General features: G+C 36.8%; 1 protein-coding gene across 1 annotated transcript in view; it reads left to right on the top strand.

Annotated features, from left to right (window-relative positions):
* The window catches only part of Lama2 (laminin subunit alpha 2), a 564,428-nt gene that overhangs the window by 361,783 nt on the left and 175,365 nt on the right, over nt 1-27,280 (top strand). The window contains 8 exon segments of the mRNA XM_051175465.1: nt 1,729-1,909; nt 7,019-7,155; nt 14,506-14,742; nt 15,906-16,049; nt 16,764-16,943; nt 17,055-17,243; nt 17,333-17,466; nt 20,589-20,706. Of these exon segments, the coding sequence (XP_051031422.1) occupies nt 1,729-1,909; nt 7,019-7,155; nt 14,506-14,742; nt 15,906-16,049; nt 16,764-16,943; nt 17,055-17,243; nt 17,333-17,466; nt 20,589-20,706 (1,320 nt within the window).

Here is a 27,280-nt window from a genome sequence, read left to right as displayed (position 1 = left end):
TCCATCTCCACAGAATACCTGTTCTGACTTTTATTGTGTGTATACAGCAAACACTCAATATTAATAACAAAGGCACATGAAATATAAGTTTCTGCTTTGATTAAAAACAAGCACATTATCATCTAGACTCTTTTGGAATCCATGTGTATCTATGTGTGTCTCTGTATTTCTCTCTCTCTCTCCCTCCCTCCCTCTCTCTCTCTCTCTGTGTGTGTGTGTGAGTGCATTTCCATGTGTGTGTCTGTGTCTGTGTGCATGTATATGGATATGTATGTGTGTGTATTTGAATGTGTATGTGTGTGTCATTGTGCATTATGTAATTGGAATCACAGCCTAGACAATGTGTATGCTGCTTTTTAGAATTTTTATTGGTGTTGGATCATAAATGTATTCCTGTCATTAAAATTGCTTCAAAATAGATTTTACTTAATTGCCTCTCATTTTATAACATGAATGTACTGTAATTTAATTTATTCAGTTCATTCTCTAACACTGAAGATTTGAGTGTCACCATAATTACAGTCTATGATAAACAATTTGTAATGAGCATGATTGTTATTTAGTCATTGTTCTAATATCTGATAATCTCTCTAAGGTCAAGGATTTTACATTGAAATGATATTTTATGATAAAATTTGTTTTAGCTATATATATATTCATTGTTGTTACTGCTTACATACTTCCTACTTTAATAGGATGAAATCTGAATTATAACTAGAACTTAAAATAAAGCCAGCTATAAAAATTAACATGATTATCACATTCAATCAATTCATTGTACCTTTTAAACAATACAACTATTCTTAGCTAGTCATATTAAGTCTAATTCCCATTATAATTTTAATTTCTCAAATTTATTTCTAATACTGCTAACAATAATATTAAAAATATAATGAATCTTATTCATTTCTCTTTTGGTGATTCCCAATAAATGGCAAGATTAATTTTTACCAAGAAGTAATTATGAAGTCTAATTTTCCAAAATACAAATTATTTTGACAAAGAAGCAATTATGGAGAGTAATTTCTAGATTAAAATGCCATAATAATGTGACATATTTTATATTTATAAAAAGAAAAGTGGTGTGCTTTAAGTATGATATATGGTTCTCATTTTTCTAATAGTAGTGATGATTTCTGAATCCACCAGTATTTTTAATCATAGTTACCCTGGGCCTGGTAACATGTATTTCAAGAAACTCTTCACAGATGGTAATGCAAGCCTGGCTAAGAAGATGATGTAGTACAGGTAGATGCAGGATTTATAGCTTCAAACTCGAATGAAAGGGCTGGCCTTACCTTTCTTATCTCATGCATAATATTTTCTCACAAACCGGTTTTGATGACTAGAACACTGCTCAATAATATTGAAATCATTTAAACCACACTTAAAGTAATTACTTTAGTATATTAACAGTAAGGTGAGTAAATTTTTAAGGTCATGCATAATCTATTTTACATTGCTATTAGAACCATGGAAGATCATAGAAAGGCTTATGAAACTATAAGATGGAAACATGATGTCTATTTTGATAGTTAATTTTTATGACATTTCAAAGTAACTATGCTTTTCCCTTTGTTAACATGGAAAAATCTTCTGAATAATAGACAGTTGTCAGCCTGCTGAGCCCTGTGTTCCTCACTGCCAACTGCTCTCTAGATTTCTTGCTTCTTGCTTCCATATGAGTTCGTTGCTGAAATTTATATTTTCTTTTCTTTTCCGTGCCAGCCTGAAACCTTTGGTCTGCAATTGGGAAGGGGGTGTGTTCCCTGCAACTGCAATTCTTTTGGGTCCAAATCATTTGACTGTGAAGAGAGTGGGCAGTGCTGGTGCCAGTCTGGAGTAGCAGGGAAGAAATGTGACCGCTGTGCCCATGGCTACTTCAACTTCCAAGAAGGAGGCTGTACAGGTTTGTAAACGAGACTACTTTACTGTGCATTCGTTCTTGGATTTTATACTCCTGGCTCTTGTAACAGTTTGCTCTGTTAAAGGAAATGCATGGAAATGCATGTCGAAAGCAAATATGTAATGAGGAATATTTAAAGTAATGAATATGTTAATTTGAAACATTTGACACATGGAACACAGAGCAATTGGAAACACTACCTGCCTGTAACTATGCTTTCAGATATTGAGCAAACACAAGCAGATCCCAATGCAGAGGTGATCCCTTGTCTGTATCCTCCATTCCCATGGACTTGAAAACTTGAAAACTCAAATTGTCAGTGTTGTTTTAGTGTCCCTTTCAAAGGAAGACATCTCAATTTCTCCTACCACAAATGGATACAAGAATTAAGGAAGGGTTTTCTTTTGTCTTTTTTTTTTTTTTTTGTAGCTGTTGTTTGTTTGTCTGATACAAAAACCATGCTTGTATCAAAGATGACTTAGAAGGCTTTACATTCTGGATGAGAAACAAGCTGGATCTTGTTATTTAGTTCATGGGAGAATGCAGGTTGTAATATTCGACAAGATTTCCTGAAAGAGCGATTGTCCTATGTCCAGCCAGAGATTTCACACAGATCATGAACTAAACACACACACACACACATACATACATACACACACACACACACACACACACACACACACACACACACACACATCACACTTGGAGTGAAAGTATAGACTGAAATTAGCTTTTATTTATAGAACATTAATTTGAAATTGGTGGCATTCCAACAACCACAAAAATGAACTGCACCTTTTTTTACTATGTTCACTGACTGACAGATATTGCTGCTGTAATGTGTTCTCAGCACCATGGCAAGCTTTTAAAATGTTATCATTCATGTGAGAATAGAAATAATATTCTAAAGTACCAGTATCTTTCAGAGCATCTCCTGAATTTTAAGCATATAGTTTTTATCAAAGAAAGTGGTTTTCATCAAAGAAAGTCATTTTGAGACATTTGTGATGTGATGGAGATCTCCTTAAACCTGTGTGATCTCCAAGCTAATATCTGTAAGCACTAAAATTATAAAGAACCACTTAAAAATATTCTGATCTTTAAGTGTGATTCTCATAAAAATTTTAACATGATATGAATTAAAGCAGAGCTATATAAGTCAGGAATTCTATTGCTTTGATAAAACATATTGATCAAAAGCAACTTGTAGAAGAAAGGGTTTATTTCAGCTTACAATACTTAGGTCACACCCCATCACTAAGAGAAGTCTAGACAGGAGCTCAAGGTGGGAATCAGAAGGCAGGAGCTGATGCAGAGGCCATGGAGTAATATTTTTTAGTGCTTTGCTCCTCATGGACTGCACGGTCTGATCTCAGGACGACTGAAAAAGGGAGGCAGCATGAGTGTTGAGATGGGGCCCACCCACATCAATCATCCATCAAGAAAATTCCTCACAGGCTTGCATGCAGGCCAGTCTATAAGCATTTTCTCAGTTGAGGTTCTCTCTTCCCAAATAATCTTATCTTATATGAAGTTGACAAATACTATCCAGCACAGGGCTTATTATATATTCAATGAAATCTACTAGAAAAAAGTTTTAATAAAAATAATAATAATTAAAATTATAAAGGGCCAAACTGCAAACTTAATTGCATTGCAATTCAGAGAAACAGAAGAGAGAGAAGTAAAAAATCACACTGGGTAAGATTATAACTGTATATAAGATAGTTTTTTTTTTCATGCCAAAAGATGATAATCGGAACTTAAGACAGGGAAGGTTTTTTTTTTTGTTTGTTTGTGTATAGATTGAGTTTATATTCTAACCTGTCAAAGTGGGCATAGTGTCAGAAGTACAGAACAAGCTGGTAACAATGTGTCTGAAGTCCAGGAGAAGAGAAATGAATGATGCTGTTCATCTTGCTGAGATTTTCTCTTTATATTCCACAGCACTCTTTACAAATTAAGAATATTCCTCATGTTCTGTATCCCTTCTTGCTAAGAGACTTGGCTGAAGCCATCACCCTGATGGATTCCTGGGAGTTTCCACTGCACTAGGTTTCTAGCTCATCCTAGAGGTGCCTCTGATTTTAGTTATCTTTCCCAGGACTCTCTCCCTCCAACCTTCCCTAATCTGATCCCTCCTTTTCTCATCCTCACCCCCATCCAGACCACTCCCAGTCCACCTGTGATGTCTTTTTGATTTCCCTTTTACAGTGAGATTCATGTGATCCTCTTTGAGCCTTCCTTGTTACTTAGCTTCTTTATGTCTGTGGATTAGAGCATGGCTATCCTTTTTAATAGCCAATATCCATCTGTAAGTGAGTACACACCATATTTATCTTTCTGGGTCTGGGTTACCTCACACAGGATGATATTTTATAACCTGAACCAGCCTTGTCCTGTAACCAGACAAGATTTCCAGTGGAGGGACCACAAAAATTTTGACCTACAATTTGTCCTGCCTACAAGATATGCTGGGGTTAATTGTGGGAGTGGCCAACCAATGACTGGCACAGCTTGAGACACATACATAAGAAGGAGCCCACTCCTGATACTGCCTGGAGTGCCAGGACCCAGAGCCTGAACAGCACAAAGACCTGGGATAGAACCAAACATGACTGGGGGGGAATCAATTAAATGATTCGTGATAATATTCTGCAATACTCATAGATCATTGCACACCCCAGTTGTCATTAGAGAGTACCCATCTACTGATGAAAACAGATGCAGAGACCCACAGCCAAACATTTAGAAGACCTTGGGGAATCCTATGGAAGAAGGGGAAGAAGGATTATGGGACCCAGAGGGGCCAAGGATGACACAAAAAAACCCACAGAATCAATTAACTTTGGCTTGTAGGAGCTCACATAGACTGAACTGCCATTGGACTGACTTAGGCCCTCTGCACATATGTCATAGTTGTGTAGCTTGGTCTCATTGTGTGACTCCCAACAGTGGCAGCAGGGGCTTTCTCTGACTCTGTGGCCTGCTCTTAGGAACCTTCCCTCCTACTGGTTTGCTTCATGCAGCCTTGATAGGAGAGGAGGTGCCTAGTCTCATTGCAACTTGCTATATCATGGCTGGCTGATATCCATGGGTGGCCTGCCCTTTTGTGAATAGAATGGAGGAGGAATGGATGGGGTGGGGAGGGCAAGTTTGGGGGAAAGAATGGAAGAAGAAGAGGGAGAAGAGGGTCAGGTTGGGAATTAATTAATTAGTTAATAAAAATACAAAAGAAAAGAGTATTATTTCTCACACCAAATAGCCTATATGTATCTAGTGGTTTCATAAATAACTAGCTTTATGACATTAGATGTGTGATTTGACTATGCTTTCTTTCTGCAACATTGGTCTTTTACCTTAGGATATCAATAATATCTATATCATGAGGATTTGTAGGATCATGTTAATATGGCTTTAGAGTGATGGCTGAATACCAGTATTGTGCAATTCTAACCACTGTCTTTATTAACAGTGTTACTTATAGAATACATTGTGCTTTCACAGAGAAAACTTTAAGTCATAGCTCAAGTTTTCCTGTCTTACGATTACACTGAAGTTCTACCTGGAGAATTTCTATTTCCAAACAATGATTCAAACTGGCCCAACGTGTTTCTTAGTACATAGATTCCAACATATTGATATTTTTTTTCTTAATGAATGGCATATATAAATAAATTCATCCTCTTAGCATTAGCAAAAACAATAACAATAGCAAAGATAATAACCACTGGCATTTATTTGGAACTTACTCTGTCAATCATAGTGCTAAACATTCACAGCTGGTATGAAATCCTTTGAGTAATGATAATTAAAATTTAACTTAATCAAATACCTAAATAGACTCAATTAAAGTGATTTAACCATCAGCTAACCAAGTAAAAGCTGATCTTCAAACTGAATTAAAAGAATTTGGTATTTATTTTCTTTTAATAATTTCTTTTAAATCGAGTATTGCATAACTGTATTCTTAGAAGTTGAATCAAGTCTACACACTAAGTGGCAAGGATCTCTTCTCATGGTTAATTTTGAGGGTCTTCTGAAACCCAATTCTTAAATTCTTCAAGAACAAGTTCATTTCTAGAGAGAAAAAAAATCTTTGGATTTAAAATAGTAAATCATGTCATAAAGAAATAGAAATAATTCTACTTTGAAAGTTTTGAAAGTTTTATAATGAATGCCATATGTATGTATGTGTGTATATATATATATATACACACATACATACATACATACATACATACATATATATATATATATGGAATATATTCTGTTATTTGTAACATCACACAAGATGTACTGGATTTAAGATGTTGGGTTTGTTGGTTTTATGGAAAAGCAAAGCAAAGTCATTCTCAGGAAGAAAAAAGTTAATTTTTTTACAGCAAAGAAAATATTCATAAGCTTGAAATAAATACTACCTAAATCCCCTTTAGACCCTAGGACAATCCCTAGAAATCTGACCCCACCCCTACTCAGCAGAAAACAGCCATATGAGCGCCAAGTCCCTATCCCTTTGCACTCTCTTAGGGTCTAGAATAAGAGCTGATAACCTCAAAGCCTCAGGTAAGTCAAGAAACCCTGAACAGGTAAGTCACTCACTGATAGCATCTACAGGTAGTTAGGGAGCACCTGACAAAAGGGACAGCATACCAAGTTCCTTTGGGATTATAACTTTGAAGCTGTAGCAGAATAGACCTTGAAATTCCCTTTTCTGCCCTATGAAGCCCTCAAGCTCCCTCAGTCTCAGTACAGAATGCACTGCCCCCTAGAGACTGTTGTCCTTCATTGTTCTAATTAAAGAACATCTGGCTTCTAAAAATCAATAAATAAACACATGAACAAAAATATTAGACTTTGTAGTATCTGGGTAGAAAATAAATAGGAGAGGATTTGGTAACAGGGATCCTTTCCTTCTTGAAAGTTAATGGCAAAGCAAAAAGTGCTAAAATTTTTAAATTGTTAAATGACATGACACTTTTGTGAAAGTTACTGTACTATGGTATAAATAATAAAGAATTCCTAAATGTAGTGTTAAAAAAAATGGAAAGAACCAATTAATGCATTATGAATCTTTGACTCATTTTTGCTTTCTCCCTTTCCCTTGTGAAGCTTGTGACTGTTCCCATCTGGGCAACAATTGTGACCCAAAAACTGGCCAATGCATTTGCCCTCCCAATACCATTGGAGAAAAATGTTCTGAGTGTGTTCCCAACACCTGGGGCCACAGCATTGTCACCGGCTGTAAGGTAAGTGGAATGCTGTTTTCACCTGATCATTTTCTTATAGAATTTCCCTTCAGCTGAAGTCTGTAACTGTACATTTCAATCCAATATCACATCCCAAAATAACATAAAATTACCAAAGACGACATACAATTACCAAAGACTATCTTAAAGACACTGGTCATTATTTCCACTTCACTGTGCCAGAGACACTAATTAATTGAACCCACGATGTCTACAAAATAGACGGGAATGGGAAAATAAGTCTATAATAAAACCCCAAATAACTATCTCATTCTTAGACATAAGAAAATGTATTTGTGAAATATTAGGGACTGAAAAATTATTCTGTCAATATCCTGTTAAAATTGTGCCATATTAACTTGGTTTTATTTTTAAGAAGTGGTTAAAAGGAATCTGAGGAGTCGAATTAACTACCTTGAGTCAAAAAAAAAAAAAAAAACCCTCATCCTCTGTTCCCCTATGGATAGACCACAGAAAATGTCAAAACAATACTCACTCTTAGTGTCAGCGTTGGATAATCGCCCACAAACTGCTATAGAGATATTAGAAATATTCAAGAAAGACTCCACAGGCCACAGCCCTGTGACTTCAGTGAGTTTGGTGTGGGCTGAAGGGTGTAGACACCCTAAGCTTATCTGAGCCTACTGATTTGGAGGTAACACTGGAGAAATCCTAAGGAATTCTAGGCTCTAATATGGACAAAGTGGAAGAGGACACACACTTAGTCCTATAGAAAGCCCAGGAAAAGGAGGAGCTTCAGGAAGATGGGGCATTCGGGGCTTGTTTGGTTCCTTGTTTGTTTTTTGTTGTTGAACACGAATTAAATGAGATTAAAACTCATTTATTTAAGATGCAATAAGCCTTGACCAACAATTGCAGCAAATTAGCCATCCCTTGGGCCACTTTGAAATCAGCCCTCCTTCACCCATGATGGCACTACTGTGATGCTTTCTAACAGCGTAGTTCAGTGATTTCTTCATCTTCTATTCTTGTCTTGAGAGAGAAAATTTGATTTGCCTTCCATCCCTTAGTGTTATGCTTTTGAAGTTTATCTGTCATACTGCAAACATCACACGTTTGTTCTATTTAGTTGCTTAATAATATTCCATTGTATATTCCACCGTAACTTGTTTAATCTGTGTACATTTGATAGGCAGTTTGAAACATTCATTAATAACTTTGCTATGAACATTAGTGTCGGATTCTCCAGTATATTCATAAACCATAAAATTTAATTCCTCTTGAGAATACTCTACATCTTTGCCAACACCAGAAATTCTATTTTAATTTTATTTAATTGGTTGTATATTCCTATCTTTTGCAACTCTTTAATGCTAAACAATGGTGGTGATTATGTTGCTTATTTAATTAGCTATTTGCCTTTCGGGTATAGTCTTTTAGGAAGTTGTTACAAATCTTTTGTTCACTTTTACTCTGAGAATGTTTTTCATTAATAAAATAATTTAAAGAGGCTTCTGTGTATTCTAGATACACATTCTTTAACACACACACACACACACTCCAAGAATATAATTTGCTTTTTACTTAGTATCTCACCTACTTTTAGATGACAAGTACATTTTGTGCATCACTTCCTTTCTGTTTCTTATGTTTTGCCTTGGAAGAATGTATTTGCCTAAGCATAGAGGTTTTTTTCCGGTGGTATTTTTACAATTTTAGCTCCTAAATTTAGATTCACATTCCACATTTAATATCAATTTTTTATCTAGTTTGAGGTAATAAAATTCCCTTTGTTATGGTCATCCAATTTTTCCAACATCATTTGTTGAAAAGACTGCATTCTATTGAATTAGCTTGGTCCCTTTATTAAAGTAATTGGTCTCATGTTCATGATTTTTGGACTCTTGTATTTTCTTATATAATTGTGTGAATAGTAAAATGTTTTTATTAGTGTGGTTTTCTAGCAAGGAACAAATCACATTACAAGCCCTCCAGCCTTATTTCTATTCCTAGTAGCTTGGGGCGACTTTATATTTTGTTGTAGTCCTTTACACTGTTTATTCACTGATCATTTGGACCCTCGTGAAGTTTGTTTTCATAGAGAAGGTGACAACAAAACAAAACCCTTAAATCCAGGACAAGTGAGCCACCCTCTGACCCTTCTGATAACAGAATTAATTGTACAATTTCTCCCAGCTTATACTCAGAACATTAAACAATCTAAGGTTCCTTCCTAGATGTCTTCAATGTGTTACTTTCTCCCACCATAGACTCCCATTTCTTCCCCGTGCACATTGGCATTCATCCAAAATCTCAACCATTCCTCTGGATGTCTCTAGACTTCTCACAGCAAAACTCCCATTCCGAGCACATTAGATCTGCTCCTGTAAATTCTAGCTTCTTCCGATTTTCAAAATAAATTCCTCTGTCTGTCAGCTCAGTTTTTTGCTGGGCTTTTATTTGTTTGATTTTTCTCTTTAGTGTTCCATCCTGGAAGATGCCTCAACTGACATTTCTTTCTCTTTTCTCAGAAATAATAGTTTTATACTTTATTATCCAATGCCTAAAACAATTTTGGGGTTTTGTTGTTGTTGTTTGTTTGTTTTGTTTTTGCTTTTATAGTCTGATCATTGAAACTGAGCTGTAGGTATTTTGGGGGTGTTGTGAAATGTAACAGGTCCAGGTAAGATGAGAGTCAAACTGTAACCTGCATGGTTTGAAATGGTAAATAAAGGCATTTTTAAAAAGTGGTAACTGTCAGTCCAGCCAGTCACTCTGAGTGTAGAAATCCTGTAATATGGCAACAAAGTGTACCTTCTTCAGGTACACTAAATTATTGACTGAGTATATAGGAACCATCTTTACATATGGCAAAAGGGAAGGTGTTCATAAGCTCCCACCTCCCAGTGAGGAGAAATGGGCAGTTGATGGCTTCTAGGGGGGGAAGCATTAGTTTTATGTAAGGTGTGGTTCTTCCGAGAGCACCCATGCTCACACCAGGAGTGCACTGTCAATACAAATTGGAGTTGATGGGTTTAAAAAAATAAACAAACATGAAAAGCCAACCAAACAAACAAACAAAAAACCCAGGAGGTTGGAAAAAACTGGGGGTGGATCTGGGAGTAGTTACCAGAAAGTGTTGAGGGTGAATATAATCAAAATACATTTAACAAAATTCTCAGAAAAAAATTTTAAATTAAGTGAATACACTGATCTCAAAAAAATTAAGTATCAATAAGTGTTTAAGGAAGTTCAGACCACACTCCAATCTGTGACTAGGAAGCATACACTCTGAAAAAGACTCATTTTCTAACTTCTCGTGGTCTTAAGGTTGACATTCTATCATGTTACATTTTGAAAAACAATATTTTTTCAAGAATTTGAAAGTTTTTGTTGAGTATAAACAGTGCTCGAAACTTCTATTATTATTATTATTACTACTACTTGCATTTTTAAGTCTATTCACTCTGTCACTTGGAATTTAAAAAAAAATAAAAGTCATCAGAGCAAATTCTATTCACAAATCTTATAACAGAGCCAAATTTTAATGAAATTCTTGAAGTCAAAGGTTAGTCTTTATAATCAGTATAAACATCAAGCCATACACATATGGCTTAGTGTATTTAAGAGTTATTTGGAATTTACCCTTTTACTGGTCATTGAATAAACATTAAGTCTCAATTGAATTTCATTTCTTTGAACTATTGTTTAAAGCAACCCAAATTTCTGAGTAACTGCACAGTTTGCTATTAGAAAGATTTATAAAAACCTTGTGTCTATTAGAAATTATTTATGAGCAGACATTCTCCTATCTTAAAACTCGGGTGAGTGTAATTTAAAGCAACAATGATGGGGACTGAGAGTCTCTTCCTTTCCTGCCATGGAGAAACGCTCCATATGGAAGTGTGCACACACGTGATTTGAGCTGTTGTTGCAGTTGCAGTAAAATGCCAAGCCTGCCACTCTTCACTAGCAGAGTGAAGGTGAATAAATCCTCTTTTACTAAACAAACATTGCATCCAATTATAATTTAAGTTTGATGTTTGGTATAGTGCTATCTAAACACACAGTTAGTTGGATCATCTATTCCCACCGTAATTTCTCAAATAAACTTCCTCATCTGGAATGATTCCAAAGTCTATTTGTATTGTTAGTAATCCTCAAGAGCTAGTTATTTGATTGTATACAACAAACTGGTTAGAAGACATTTTATATTTTTTTGTCATCTGAAAGTAATGATGCTTTTTGGAACCCATTAAAATCTATCCCATGGTTACAGTTTCCAAACCATATCATTATTTTCTTTCTACTTTATTTAAGTGAGTCCACACATACTCGGTGAAGTTGGCAAAGAAAAAAATTTCTATGATTTACTAAATCATCCTGTTTTTCAAAGTACATTCTGCATCTGCTAGTCTTTAAGTGAGTTATGTGAGGGTTATTGTATTAATCAGGGTTCTCTAAAGGAACACAAAGAGATAGATAAATATGAATATATGTGTATATTAAAGGGGGCTTTATTAGAATGGCTTACAAGATTTGGTCCAGTTAGTCTAACAATGGTCATCTCACAAAGGAGAACAGAGACTCCTGTAGTTGCTCAGTTCAAGAAGCTGGATGTCTGAGCAGTCCTAATAAGGCTCTGGTGTCCTGGAGGATTCTTGGAGAGCTACTGGTCTTCAGTCTACATTGGAATGCCAACAAACCTGGTTTTAATGACCGCAAAGAAATGACTCAGCAACAGGACAATGGCAAGCAAGCAAAGAGCAAAGCTTCCTTCTTCTATGTCCTTTTTGGGTGGGTTGTTACAAGGCATAGACCAGATTTATGGGGGGGGTCTTCTTGTTTCAAGTAATCTAAAATGAAACCCCTCACAGGAAAGCCTAGATCTTGGGTTCTAGTTGATTCAAGATGTACTCTAGTTGACAATCAAGATTATCCACCACAGATGTGGTAATGGGTCTTAGAAACTGTATCTGTTAGAAGGCCCCTTCTTCTTCCGTCTCTCCCTTCAGGAAGCACCTTGTTGAGTTGGAAGCCCCTCCCTTGTTTTACCATTGGACAGTCATGAATATCACTATATCCTAGTTCTAAATTAAGGAAAGGTGCAGCTGCCTTACTTTTTGACTTTCTTGCTAACCTGTAGCCTACTAAAGAACATACATGTCCTTCCACTTAACTGTGACTGTGAAAGTTTGAAAACCTCTTAAGTCTCTTTTTCATTATCTGTGAAATAATAACATGAAACTACTTCCATGGAATATGAATTTCATCCATTGTGTCTGCTTCTCACAGCATCTCTATGAGGTGAACACTTTACCTTTTTTTTTTTTTTTCTTCTTCTTCAATTTTTTATTTATTTTTTATTTATTTTATATAGCCAAGTCCATTTAAATGAAAACAAACATTTATAGACAATATTTGGGAATTTGGGCGTTGTTCTTTCCAAACTACTTCCTGCTGGTAAGGGGCGCTCTCATGGGGGATTCGAAGAAGATTCAGAAATCCTGGCTGTAGCCTGTAAGGCCGCTTTGCCCAGCTGTTTTGAATGTAGGATCACCTGGTACTCTGTTTCAGGTGGTCTGGCTTGATCAAACCACATGAGTCTGGAAGGAATCCACATCTTTTCATTTTCTGTGAAAACAAAAATACACTGTATCTTTTTTTTTTTTTTTTTTTTTTTTTTTTGATAGAAAAATCTGACATACCCAGGGATGAATTAACCTGACTCAGGTTATATGGCGAATAAGTGGTAGGCGTACGTGAAACTTAGGTCTGGACACCTTATTGATCTACTATACAAGTGTTAGCTAACACTGGACCATATGTCCTGCCTTTTACTGGATTGTTGTAATTGTAAAATGCAATGTTTGTGTAAAATGCAATGCGTGGTTAGAGAAGACTAGAAGGGACAAACCAGACTAAGAATTTGAGAAAACACTTAAGTGTAAGTGTGTGTTTGGAACTGAGTTCTATCAGTAGCCATGGCAATCTTGGAAGTGTGTCATCCATCCACTCTGTGTCAGTTTCAGGCAGCTAAAGTCTTCATTAAACACCAACACTGACAACTGTTATCCCAGAAGACTTGGAAGAATACCTGAGAATCTATACATTGGTTGAAACTCTCACTCACTCACTCACTCATGCACTTAATCCTCTCCTGTCTTTCTTTCTCATGCGTGTGTGTGTGTGTGTGTGTGTGTGTGTGTGTGTGTGTGTAAAATGTTCACATAATTCCAGTCACATAATCAATTCCCAATAGCTTATTTATTTTTAAATTTGATTTCTCCTATATTCAGAAGGAGGTATATATATGTATATATATATATATATGTATATATGTATGTGTGTATACATATATACAAACTATATATACATATATACACATACAAACCATATAATGTGTGTATACATATGTGTGTGTGTGTATGTATGTAATGTTTTGATTTTTGGGGGGTTTGTGTATACTTTTTGTTATTTTAATGTTGGACTTATTGTAATTAAATAAATGGAAAGTGTGGAAGCCATCCATCCCCCTCAATAAAAGGAAAGAAAGATGCCATATTTGTGATATGATAATAACCTCAGTTTATATTATTAGTTTAAATTAACTTTTTAAAATTCTTTCTAAGGGTGTGCGCATGCACACAGGCATATGTGTGCCACAGCACGAGCACAGCAGTCAGAGGACAAATCTCTGGAGAGAGTTCTTTCTTGTCACCTTGTAGGATCAGGTCATTAGGCCTGAACTCTAGCACTACTCCCTACCCACTGAGACATCTCACTAGCCCTAAAATAACTCTAAATGGCAGTTCCTTCTAGAGCCTCCCGCCTGCATAGCAAAGAAGAGTAGAAAGCTAGTTTGCAACCAGGGTTAAGGAGGTAGCTCAGTCATTCTAGTGCTTTCCACACAAGCATGAGGCCCTAACCTTGGTCCCCAGAACCCACAGAGATAGCCTACTTGATGAACCCACAGTTTCCGATAAGAGACGGTGTCTCAAAAAACAAAGTGAATAGAACTTTAGGAAGGACGTTTGTGGGTGACCTCTGCTTCCATATGCACGCACAGGAGCATGAGCATACACACTTGCAAGCACACATGTACACATATACATACATGGGTGCACACACATGAAATAATGTAATTTAAAATAACAGAATAAAATGAAAACAGTAAAACAAAACCTAATTTTTTTTTCTTATCACATAGCAATGTGGTTTCTAGGTTATCATACATTTTCTTACATGCAGGACTGAACTCCACCATTACAAAGCATATAATAGACACATGGTTCATATGTGTGTAATGGGATAGAAACATTAAGGTTAAAACATTAAGCTGTTTCTTTTGCAGTGTGTCAACAGCTGATGTTTTTCTCTCTTCCTCAGGCTTGTAACTGCAGCACAATTGGGTCCTTGGATTCACAGTGCAATGCAAACACCGGCCAGTGCAGCTGTCATCCAAAATTCTCTGGTATGAGATGCTCGGAGTGCCAGCGAGGTCACTGGAACTACCCTCGCTGCAGTCTCTGTCAATGCTTCCTTCCAGGGACAGATGCCACAACTTGCGATTCAGAGACTAGAAAATGCGCCTGTAGCGATCAAACGGGACAGTGCACCTGTAAGGTATGAACATGAAGGGGCTTCAAGGAAGACCCTCATTCACTGTGGATTCTGTTACTCAGTTATCCCTTCATGCACTGTTGGCTAACCTTGCTTCATTAAGCAACACAAACAAACAGGTTTCCTTGATGTAAGATCATCGGCATGTGCTCCACTCTTCAAGAACTTACTTTCAACCCAAACCCAACCTTGTTCCCAGTCAACACACAGGGTATAATATCTATAGTGAGTGAAGTTATTTTTTCTTCTGTGTTCTTCTTGCTTAAATAAATGCCTGTGGAGTGGGTAGGGAGGGCTTTCAGGCATAGTCAGAGAGAAACCACAGCTGAACCAAAATATAACAAACCATTTCTCCTGCAGTTAATCTGCAGCCACTGAACACTTTAGCATATTTGCTGTTATAGAAATTCAGTGAATTTCCATCACATATAAAAGCTGACATAACAGACAGTGGGTAACTATGTGCAAATTTCAGTCCTCATTAATACTGTTAAATGATGTAGAAAAACAGCCAATTAAAATGGGTTAGAGGGATATTTTTGTCCCTTATATATTCCTGCAAAAATAATAAATCCCAAGAAAAGTGTGGTTAAAACAGTGTCACAGATAGCTTTTCAAGACAAAGACCATGCAAAGAAAGCCAGAGGAAATGGCAGATTGAAATCCAGAAAGGGAATAGCCTTGGATTTCAGAAAACAATATTCTGTGCACTAAGGACCCTAGTTAAGCAGATTGACACACTCCACACATACACGCTATGTTATGGTCATATGTTATATTTGCTTCATGTTTCATATGCATTATATTATAGAATTTGTATAATATTAAAGATGTAAATGTTGCATTTTAGAATCCTGACTTTTTTCATATCTAGCAATCATTGGTTTCTTTTGCTCCTGAAAATATTATTGTTCACAGTGGAATTGTAGGAAATGCACTGCTATAGATCTCAACAACAGTATACAGCACCCTTAGTAACAGGTACATTTAGTAATCAAGTACTTTTTAAAGTCCCAAGAAATCCTGACAGGGATGTGAGCTATATATACCATAGTCTTCATTCATTAGTTTTATTTTCCTAAATGAAAAAGAAATGTGTTGCTATTCATTCTTAAGTTGATTTCTTCCATAAAAATGCACCCTGAAGGTCCCTACTCTTTCTACAGGTGAATGTAGAAGGTGTCCACTGTGACAGGTGCCGGCCTGGCAAATTTGGACTTGATGCCAAGAACCCACTTGGCTGCAGCAGCTGCTATTGCTTTGGAGTTACTAGTCAGTGCTCTGAAGCAGAGGGTCTGATCCGCATGTGGGTGAGTAAGAAGCCGCTGAGCCATGTAATGGTATAATGTTCATTCCTGCAGGAATCTTTTAGTCGGGCCCTGAGGGCCAGTAGGAAATGGCAAACATTTAAGTAACCTTGTTCCCTGTGTGCATTCCGAAATGGTAAAGGCTCTAAGTGCCATTAGGCAGTTGGCACAAATGCCTCTTTAAAATTCCTCCTAGAAGATTGTTTAGTTGCTGTTGATAAGGAATTAGATGTCAAGTGGAAACTGGAAACTTTGCCAAGGAGGCATGGTGTTCTGGCTTGGGAAGTCTCTACATTCTGAGGAAGGAGATGTCAGAGGGTGGCTATTGACATTGAAGGCAGCCCTGAAAACCAAAACCTAATGTATTCCTTCCAACAGTCATAGGAAAGTATCCATTGTTTGCATTGGAATCATGTTTATTTTGACTTTAATTTCCCTTTATCTCTCCAGAATTTAATTTCAACTTTTATTAGTGAAAAAAATCTTGCAATCTTGCAATTTTCAGAGATTATGTTTTATTTTGCAAGTCTGTCCTCACCCATCTTCTCTCTCTCTCTCTCTCTCTCTCTCTCTCTCTCCATGACATCTCATTAAAGTAGGGACAGGAACTCAGATGGTAATGTCTCCATACTTAGCTTTAGTTTTAAAAGAGTGTTTCATATGAATATTAATTATTAATTCATATTTAGCTTTCTGCTGATATGTGATGTTTTGCAGGTAACTCTGAGTGATGAGCAGACCATCCTGCCTCTGGTGGATGAGGGCCTGCAGCACACAACTACCAAAGGCATTGCTTTCCAGCACCCCGAGATTGTTGCAAAGATGGATGAAGTCAGGCAAGATCTCCATTTGGAACCTTTTTACTGGAAACTCCCAGAACAATTTGAAGGAAAAAAGGTAAAAATAACTGTGAATTCACAAGTGAGCAAGGTAAAACAAGGTTTGGGAAGCAGGTCATTTGAGAGTTTACCTAATTCATCACTCTTTATCCTATTTTTGCTTTTCCAGTTGAAGGCCTATGGGGGTAAACTCAAGTATGCAATCTATTTTGAGGCTCGGGATGAGACAGGCTTCTCCACATACAAACCTCAAGTTATCATTCGAGGTGGGACTCCTACTCACGCTAGAATTATAACCAGGCACATGGCTGCCCCGCTCATTGGCCAGTTGACAAGGCATGAGATTGAAATGACAGAGGTAAATTTGGTAGTTGTTTGGTGAAAGGATACTAATTTATTTTCATTCAGTTTTATCACATTACAATGTGTTTTTTCTGTTATTTACAGAAAGAATGGAAATATTATGGAGATGATCCTCGAATCAGTAGAACTGTGACCCGTGAAGACTTCTTGGATATACTCTATGATATTCACTATATTCTTATCAAGGCTACTTATGGAAATGTTGTGAGACAAAGCCGGTAAAGTATAACAGAGGGCACTCAAGTTAAATTCTTGTTCTAGGGTCTACAGGGCTGGTCATGGAGACACCAGACAAGAAATCAACAAGGGCGTAATTTGGGACTGAGGCAATACAAGACAAACAAAAGGTGTTTTTGGTCACTTTGGAGAAGATGCCATAATTTACCCCCAGTATAAATGACATAAAATATATTCTTATTTACATCAGTCATTGTGAGTTTATTGCACCAGGAAAACTTCAGGATAGCACATACTGTTGGTCACATATATTTAACTGCAATATTGTAAATCTGTTATGAGATTATTGAGAAAATGACCTTGAAAGTGAGTATTCAAGACCAAGTTGGTCCAGTCTACTCCATCCTGGAACATTCTCTTCTCTCCATGCCAATGTAACATTTACCCTGGATTCTATGATATAAGTTGGTTGGAAATCATAATGAAAAAAAAATAAACAGATGAATTGAAGAAATATATGTGATACCAAGGGAGCTAAAAACTGAGAATGTTTCCATGTGAGTCTAAGAGGCCAACTGATAGACATCATTGAGAATGACTTTTGGGACCACACCGGTGCCTTCCAATATCGACACTCTGATGCCTTTGGTTAGAAATAGTCACAAAGAATTAAAGAATGAATGAGATGCAGAGAACCTAATACTGAAAGTGTCAACTACTGTTTTCCATGACTTTGATGATAGAATAATGGAATGACCCAATGACAAAAGTCAAGGAATGTTTGTCTCATTTCAAAAATAGGTAAGCATGTTTATATATGATGATAAAAGTAATTGGAAAGAGAAAATAGAATTAAAAAATGTAGACTAGAGTGAACAGTGGAGGGTCCAGGAGACTTCACTAGTAGAAGAGTCATCCAATGGGATGAAATGAGAACTCACACAGATATAATTACTTTCTTAGTGCAGAGGCTGGACATTGTGTTGAACTTACTTAGTAATTCAATGTTTCTTTTGCATGTTTTAGTCTTTCATGTTCTGAGGAAATATGGAGTCAATACATATTTATAAAATAGTCATATGACCAAAGGATATATCAAGCTAAAGAAAATAAACACTAAAGAGGAAGCCTTTAATAATCAAACTAATGAATCCAAAATTTTCTGTTTCAGATATTTATACAGTGCTAAGCATATACACAATCTCCCTGAGAACTCCTTTTTGTCTAATAGAAGATTAATGCTGTTCATGTCATTGATAAAGGGACTTTCAGTGAAAGAGTTAATCATAAGTCAAAATTCATTTCCTCGTTTTTATTCCTTTCACTTATTATTAAAATTAAAGGAACTGAAAAAATACAACACCCTTACCTGTATTGCTAATTATCTTAGTCATAGAAGCCAAAGTAGGTTTGCATATTAGATACTCTCTAGAATACTTAGCAAATTCCTGAAGACCACAATAAGAACTTGGAAGTTCATAGAAAATGTTGATAATGTAACTAATAGGACCAGTGTTGTCTTCATTTTTCAATACACATCACTTTTACTAAGCCCTATCAAAACTGTTGTAAGCTCACTAAGGAAACAAGTAAGGCAGATACATCACCCCACTTGATTATCTGAGACAATGGAATCCTAAGAAAAGTTTAAAGGCTTTAAAATGTGCCCCCAGTAAGACATAATCCATCATCTTTATTGTTACAGCAACTGTAGCAGTGTCCAAAACAGAGTTCAAGAGTTACACGTGTAGTTTGAAGGAAGTAACTTCTAGAACTCAGTACTCATTTAAATGGAAGCCATATCCAGACACAAGCCATTGGACTTTCGTCCATCTCACCTCTCTAACATTTCAACTACGTATGAGCTCTTCTAATCACCTGGGAAACATTACTTATGGCAGAACTATATATTGTTGCTACCATTCAGGAGTCTCTAGATTTTTAAACATGGCTTTCTTGTACACATGCCTATACAAGAGAATGAAGCCCTGGGGTTCCAGTGAAGAGAAGGCTGGTCAAACAAGTAACAAGTGTTCTTCTTGCTCCACAGAGTCCAGGGAAAACAGAGCAGTAAAGGCTTTCTTATCAGAGAGGAGTGACTGTTTACAGCTCACAACTATTATGCTACTCAAAAGAGGAGAAAGCATAACCTTCATTTTAGCCCAACGTTGGTGTCAATAAGACTCCCACATGCAGATCAAAATGCTAGTGACACCAGCATGTGCATTCATAATTCAATAAAACTTACCTATGCTTGTTATAAAGTTTATGATTCAACCTCCTCAAGCTATTGGAGGCGTCTTTTATTGAGGCAAAACTATTCAATGTTTCACTTAAAAGTTTATTTGCAGAACATTTTCATGTTGCAGTTAGTCAGTCATGAAATAGTCTGGGTTTATGGACTGCATATATATTTTAATGCATAATTTCAAATTAATGATGAAGGGAATATAGTTTTTCTTTCTCACCAATAGGAAGGGTAAATTAAGTCACTTGAAGGATCTATCTAATAAAGCTAATAAAATATTAATTTGGAAATCTCTTTATCCTCTTAACAATCAGGGTTAGATCATGGTATGCATTGTTTTCCAGGAGACTTTCCAAAGTTCTTGAAAGGACACAAGAGGCTCCAGAGGAAAAAAGTAGTAAATTAAAAGCAATTTTACTTGTGACTACAGGAGACATTCTAAGAGTGACCTTGGGTTGCCTGTTTGAAGTAATATAAATGTCTAATTAATTGGCCATGTCTGCATGAAGCTACTAACATTTTGAAAACTGGGGGTAAAGTCTTTATAATAACTTCTCAACAGGACAGTGGACATCTAATTTACTAAACTTCTTAGGATTTATGTGAATATTTTCCTAATACATCATCTCAGACTTAGAGGAAATAAAAATATAGTGATCAGATATGGCAACTGAGCCCCTGGAATTTAAGCAGCTTCAAAACAATGTAGTTACTAGCTTGATGGCCCCTTTTCTACAATGTATAATATCATGTAACCTTGATAAATATATGTGTTTTGGTTCATTGAAAATGAGAAAACAAAATTTACTCATAACTGGCAGAAACCTGAGGAGGTTTTTCCTTCAGAGTCATTCAGAGAGGCTGTGTGTGGCTACATGATCATGGACTCTGCTCTCTCTCTCTCTCTCTCCCTAGCATTTCTGAAATCTCTATGGAAGTAGCTGAGCCAGGACATGTGACTGCATCAAGCCCACCAGCACACTTGATAGAAAAATGTGACTGCCCTCCTGGCTATTCAGGGTTGTCCTGTGAGGTAAGCAAGCTGCCACTAACTTGCTTAAGCTCAGCTCCCTTACAGAGGCAAATAGGAATCCTTCCCAAACCCTCTCTGCACTTGACTTCCGTGTGTACTCTTAGCCTAGCTATTTGATCTTTCATGCACAGTATGAGACACAGGTGCAACATGATAATGATATCGTACCGTGTAAAGGGAAATATCTGGTAAATATTAAGAGACTTGCAAAGATACGTCACAGTCGGATAGGTGAGTGTACTTCAAAAGGCTGGTGTGTTATAACTCATCAATGTTCTAGGCACCATTTCTGAGCAGTTAGAGGCATTTAAACTGCAGTGATTATAAGATATGATTATATCTGTTTTGAGAGTTTCTATATAGAACAGACAAAATTTCTGCACTAAATAGCAGGCTGTTCGATTCAATGCAGTCTTCTCAAAAGGACATAAATTTGTTCCAACAGTGCTATTATCATTCAGTCATTACAATTTTACAACCATTTCTTTTTTAAATTGATAGGATATTCCTTTGAATACCTTCTGGTATGCTAATTAATTCCTACAAGCATTAAGTTGTAAAAGGAATACTATAATATCTGGAAGCTGGGAGAGATAGGGAACTGGGTTCATTGTGAACCTAAACCTAAACTTTATCATGATCTAGGTATTTTTTTTTTTTGAGAAAGGGTTTATCCATGTAGCTATGTAGCTTTGAGCTTTGAAGCCTGTCTTGGATTTTTTCTGTAGACCAGACTGGCCTCAAATTACCAGAGATCTGCCTGCCTCTGCCTCCTGAGTGCTAGGATTAAAGGTGTGTGCTACCACCACCTGGCTCTTCTCAAGTCCCTGAATAACTAATGGAATCACAACTTGTCTTCCATATCTGGCCTTCTGTAGAGCTCTAGTTTAATTGCTGGCCTTAAAGAGTTTTCTGGGACCTACAGCATACAAAATACTGTCTCATTAGTCACATTAGTTGGTGCCCTTTGCATGACAACTGGATATCATTGTACCTCTCCCTCCTACAGCTTAAAAATCTCATGAAGATTGTGTGAACTATGAACCCAACACACATATCACTAGTTTCTAGTCAGTCTTGCTCATTAGAGTTGGTGCTATGACACACATACAGATATTTTATATTATTTTGTAAATGGGATCTTGGAAGTTTTGTTGAAAATGGCATACATGTCTCCAGGTCAAAGTTAAAATATATTTTGAGAATACTGAATATATAAATTGGTAAGATGCCATTAAAAGCAAAGGCCCTTGGCTGCCAAACCTCACAACTTGACTTCCTTCAATTCCCAGGACCCACACTGTGAAAGGAAAGGACAGACTGCCTCAGGTTGCTCTCTGATCTCCATGCATTCATTGTGGTATGCACATACCAAAGCACATATACACAAAGTAATGAACAAATAAATGGATGTAGTTAAAATATTAAATACATATTTCCTAAGACTGAAATATCTTACGTGAAGAAAAATAGAAATTTGATATGACTCCTGCCTCACTCCACCACTTCGGGTGCTTTTGCTGATTTATTGCTGATCCTCAGGTTTTCACAGAGGGATTAATATAAGAGAAAATTCAAGGAAGAAAACCCCATTGGAAACTCAGTGTTGTTCAGCTTAGGCACCACTGCATGGCTCCACATTGTTCAAAGAACAACTTCATGGGGTGAATGCAATGCTTTGTGGTAGCTCCATCACCTGCGTAAAATATAATATGCCCCCTTTGTTATCATAAGTAATCAAATAACCCCTCTCATTATTAAGTAATAGTTCCCCTGTGTATATTTTTTATGCACTACAAACTTATTACACTTATCTATGTACCCTTCCAAACATATACAGTATATGGCTGGGAAATGAGGCAATGTACATATACAAAATGGGCTAACATTTTATGAGCATGGAAGATGAAAGTATACAGGACATGAAGAACTTTAAACTTTTCTAAAGCAGTGGAATTTGGTTTCATTGTGTGACTGTACTACTGAAAAACTGTGTGACCTTGGCCAAATCTCTTACCTGCCACAAACACCATTGTACATAGTTACCCTTATATATTTATCTAAGCTATAAGGTGGGCAATCTGAAAGTTCTGACTCAGTAATGCAATTTTCCTATAGAAAATACCCAGAGTTGAGCTTGACCCTCAGGTATCATGAGAAAAAAGTTACTATGTCTACATTTCTCTCCATTTATTCAATATGATTCCCTTCATTTTCCACAAAAATATTGGAAGATCATGAAAATATTTCAATGCAGTCTGTACACCTCCACATACTTCATGTCAATGTTTGTATTGTGATTTAGAGATGTTTTAAAAAGAGTAGACCACACTGTAGCACTGATTTTTTTTATGATTTGTCATCGTTTGAAAATATGAATTAGCACAAATTAAACCAATGAAGATGAAAGAAACTAAGAAAAACTGAGAATGTGTCCATATAAGCTTTTTCTGTGTCCTGTGAGCTCCACTCGGGCTCCTATCCACAGCCACTGCTATTCATGCTGAGGATTTAGTAAAGAGATTATGGAGATTAAAACTTATCTTTCATAATAAGATACCTGACATGTTTCTCACATCCTTTCGCCTCTAATCCATTATACATCTTATTTATAATTCATTTTGATTCTAAAGTGCAATTACCCAGGCATAAAATCTAATCATCAAAGCAAGAACTAAAGACAGTTTTGAAATAATCCACCCCATTCCAGTAGCATATACTTTGGCTTATGAATACACAAAATGTTTCTTTTACAGTGTCTTCATCAACTGGGTGGAATTCTATAGACATTTATATTAGTAAGATGTTTGTTTCATATTTTTAGACAAGAAGAGATTGCATGAAGACAGAGTTGAGTATTACCATTTAAAATACTGGCATTTATAAAGATACTACACTTTTGTCTAATTCCTGGAGTGGCAGGACACTATTGTTCCGTTTATCACAATTTCATACACTTAAAATACCCAATTAATGTAATTTTATGATTGAACTTGGGAACTAAAGTTCCCTTAGAAGTCAAGTGAAAGGCCCTCTCTTTCCAAATTATACTTGTTTACAGAATCAGCTTCCCTAAACCTAAATTCAGCCTGGAGTATATAAAGACACCATTTTCTATGACTTTTTAGCACTAACTGTATGACACTCTTCAATGACATCATAGAGAACAGAAGTTTGATAATGATGTCTAGTTGCTATTTTGGAAGTTCCACTCTCTTAACCCCTCTACCTAGGCCTCATTTTGGTAAGGCTTCTGAATCACAGTTGAATGGTGTGGTATGTGATTGGGTCAATTTGGACCTATCCATCTGGGCAAAGTAAATTTAAGTCCCCAATGTATTCTATTAACAGCAATCTCCCTGCGTGTATGCCTGCATGCCAGGGGAGGGCACCAAACCTCATTATAGAAGGTTGGGAGCCACCATGTGGTTGCTGGGAAATGAACTTGGGACCTCTGGAAGTGCTCATAACATCTGAGCCATCTCTCCAGCCTCTAAGTCCCCAATGTATGTTTATTCGAAGGTTAGAAAACCCTAATTAATGATGTGAAAATATACTTACCCCCTGCAATGCATACTTCCTTCAATGTGTTCTCTATCACTTTGGTAGCTGGAAGCTGTCATGTGAGAGAGACCCACATGCAGCCATATCATCCTTAAGATGGGAAGATATGTGAGAACTGTGTCACTAGTGAATTACCTCCCTATGCAAACATCATGGCGTGCATGTGCGCACAGCAAGACGACTGTTTTGTTCCTGCTCAAATTAATCTGTGAGGCCATTATTGTGTATGTGGTATGTAGTTGACTGAAACATTGTTTTGTGACACATGGTTATATCTTTAAATATCAAGGGACATGTCATGGAGAGATGGTGTTTGTTGCCATTTCCTTTCCTAGAAGCTTAGAGCAATCATGGCTGCCTTTATTTTAGTTTGTTCTTAGCAACTACACCTAAATCTTCTCTAGGAAAGGCACTTATGTTAATTTTATGGAAAGCATTAAATACATGGATTAAATGATGCTTGTAGCATCCCTATACAAAAACAGAAGTCAATTTGTTGCATACTTACTCTATCCTGTATAATCTCAAACACAGTTCATGACATACTTATACCATCAGCACTATATTATGTATAATCTCCATGTTGCCCAGTGGGAAAACTATGGCCCAGGCAGCTAAAGGAACATGTCCACCATTACATAGTTGTTCAGCAGCAAAGCTGTGACTTAAACTGAGATAAACTTGCTTCCTACAATATAAATTACCTTATATTCAAATACTATGATATAAAAGAACCATGTTTCAGGTCAGAAAACTGAGGCCTGCAGTAGTCAAAACTCCTATGTGCAATAGAATGAAGGCCTTGTCTGGAGAAAGTCAGATTATGTTTGCCTGGGTGCAAAGCCCCTGTAGAGATCCAAAGCAGTGTCTTCAGAGGGACCTACACTTGTCTACTTCCATTGTCTCCGAGGACAGGGACTGTGTTGAGCAACTTTGGACGTGTTCGCTCACTGATCTTCTTTAATTCTATTGACATGACTGCCCCATATTTTAGTAAAAATTTGATTCTACACTAATGTTTTGGGGAGACACCGTATTAGGAAAGGAGAGATGGAAAGAGGGCAGAAGAAAATGGAGTCTTGCCTAATTTCAGGGCATGGAGAGAGAATTGTGGAAGAGTTTCAACTACTGGAGGGAGAAAAATCTAACAAAATGACGTTTGAATAAGTTGTCTTTTCTTAACTTCTTCATCAGGTTCCAAAAAAAAAAAAATTTAAAGAAAATTTAAAAGTAGCTCTTTTAATGTCCTTATTGAAACTTTCTTATGTTGTTGAATTTTGCCCCTTTTGTCATTAAGGGCAATAACAATTGCTATTTTAAAAACCCCATTAGTGTTTTTGTTTGTTTGTTTTGTTTTTTAACTGAAAGAATAAATACAAAGGGATTCAAGAAAAGAGGGGTTTGTAAAGAAATAAATATGACATGTTTTAAACATTTTTGATCTCCAATTCTTACACTGAAAAGCAGTCTCTCTTCTTTGTTAAGAAGTACAGTAACCTGGACACCATAGTAAGCTGTTAGAAGGAACTTTAGATTTCAGTTCAGTTAATATACCTGCTGATTTGTGGGATGAGGAAGCCACATCATAAAGACGCTACTACACTGGTCCACAACTTTCACAGAGATTAACTTTGACACCACAGCTCCCATACTTATTAGGGCACAATGCCAAGAAGCAAACATGCCCTTCCAAACACAATTTAAGAACAGATGATAAGGAGTGTGCTTTTGACCCTCTGCCATGACCACTCTTTGCCCTTCTCTTTACCAACTACCAATGGTAGTTTCCAGGGGTGGAACCAAGCATCAGCATGTTTCAAACTTTCCCAGATAGCTGAAAACCAAAAGGAAAGACTTAGAGCATCCTTCACAGAAGTCAGAGTGGAACCTGGGCTGCAGACACTAATGGCACCTTGTTGGAGCCCAAGAGAGAGCCACAGCAATAAGAAACAAATCCTGGTGGACTACAATACAAACCACTCCAGGATTTTCAAGCCAGAACACTGAACTTACTTTCCTCAATGACGTATATTTTTATTTACTTAGTTCTCATAAGTCTTGTTTTTTGGGGGTGGGGATATAAGATAGATCTTAGAAATTCCTCCCAATTTGCAGGTTTCACACTTATACACAGTATACAAACACACAGACAGACCATGAGCAGATAAACCAACAAAATAACAATATTTAGAAAGATATTTAAGTGTTAGATCTATAGTAACAATTTGCAGCAGTCTTTACCATGCACCGTTTTGGGTTAGGAAGGAGACGTGTGTGTGTGTGTGTGTGTGTGTGTGTGTGTGTTTCTTTGTGTATGTTTTCATATGTGTGAGTGCATATGAGTGTAGAGGTTTAGGGTTGATAGGTCTTCCTTGATCATACTCCATCTTACGAATTGAAACAGGGTTTCTCACTGACTCAAAGGTCAAATCTTCATCTGGGTTTACATGTGGCCAACACACCCACCATGTTTTACATAGTTCAACTCATCCAAGCTCCTGTCCTCAATCAAAGTGGTTAGTACTTTGCCTACTAAGATACCTCTCCAGGCCCTGTGCCGCCTCCCCAGTCTCCTATACAACACCTCCCAGCCCCTGTGTGTCACCTCCTGGCCAGCTCCTATCCATCATCTCCCTCTTTAAAACGCACCTAGGATTGCTCCTTGAGTTATGCAGAAGTGAATTCTTCAGGTGTAATTTCTAGACTTTTTCTGTAACAATCAGTCTTCTTTTAGCTTGCTCAAAGTTGGGAAGGTGTTAAATCTCATTATATTTTCTTGTAAGCTAATAAAAACCAAGAGACTCTTAATTAAGTGCTTAATTGAGGTACACATTAAACAAATCAAAATAAACACCAGGAGAGTACTGACCTTCTCTCTCTCTCTCTCTCTCTCTCTCTCTCTCTCTCTCTCTCTCTCTTTTTCTGGGGGACTTCTGGATTTCATCCTGGGCTGCTTAGACCAGATCAAAGACATGTACAATCATTAAGAAGTTCTTGGTAGAACATGTTT

This window comes from Phodopus roborovskii, unplaced genomic scaffold, assembly GCF_943737965.1.
Source record: "Phodopus roborovskii unplaced genomic scaffold, PHOROB, whole genome shotgun sequence".
NCBI lineage: Eukaryota > Metazoa > Chordata > Mammalia > Rodentia > Cricetidae > Phodopus > Phodopus roborovskii.
The sequence above is the reverse complement of the archived record's forward strand: the minus strand, read 5'-3'. Positions and strand labels throughout refer to the sequence as shown.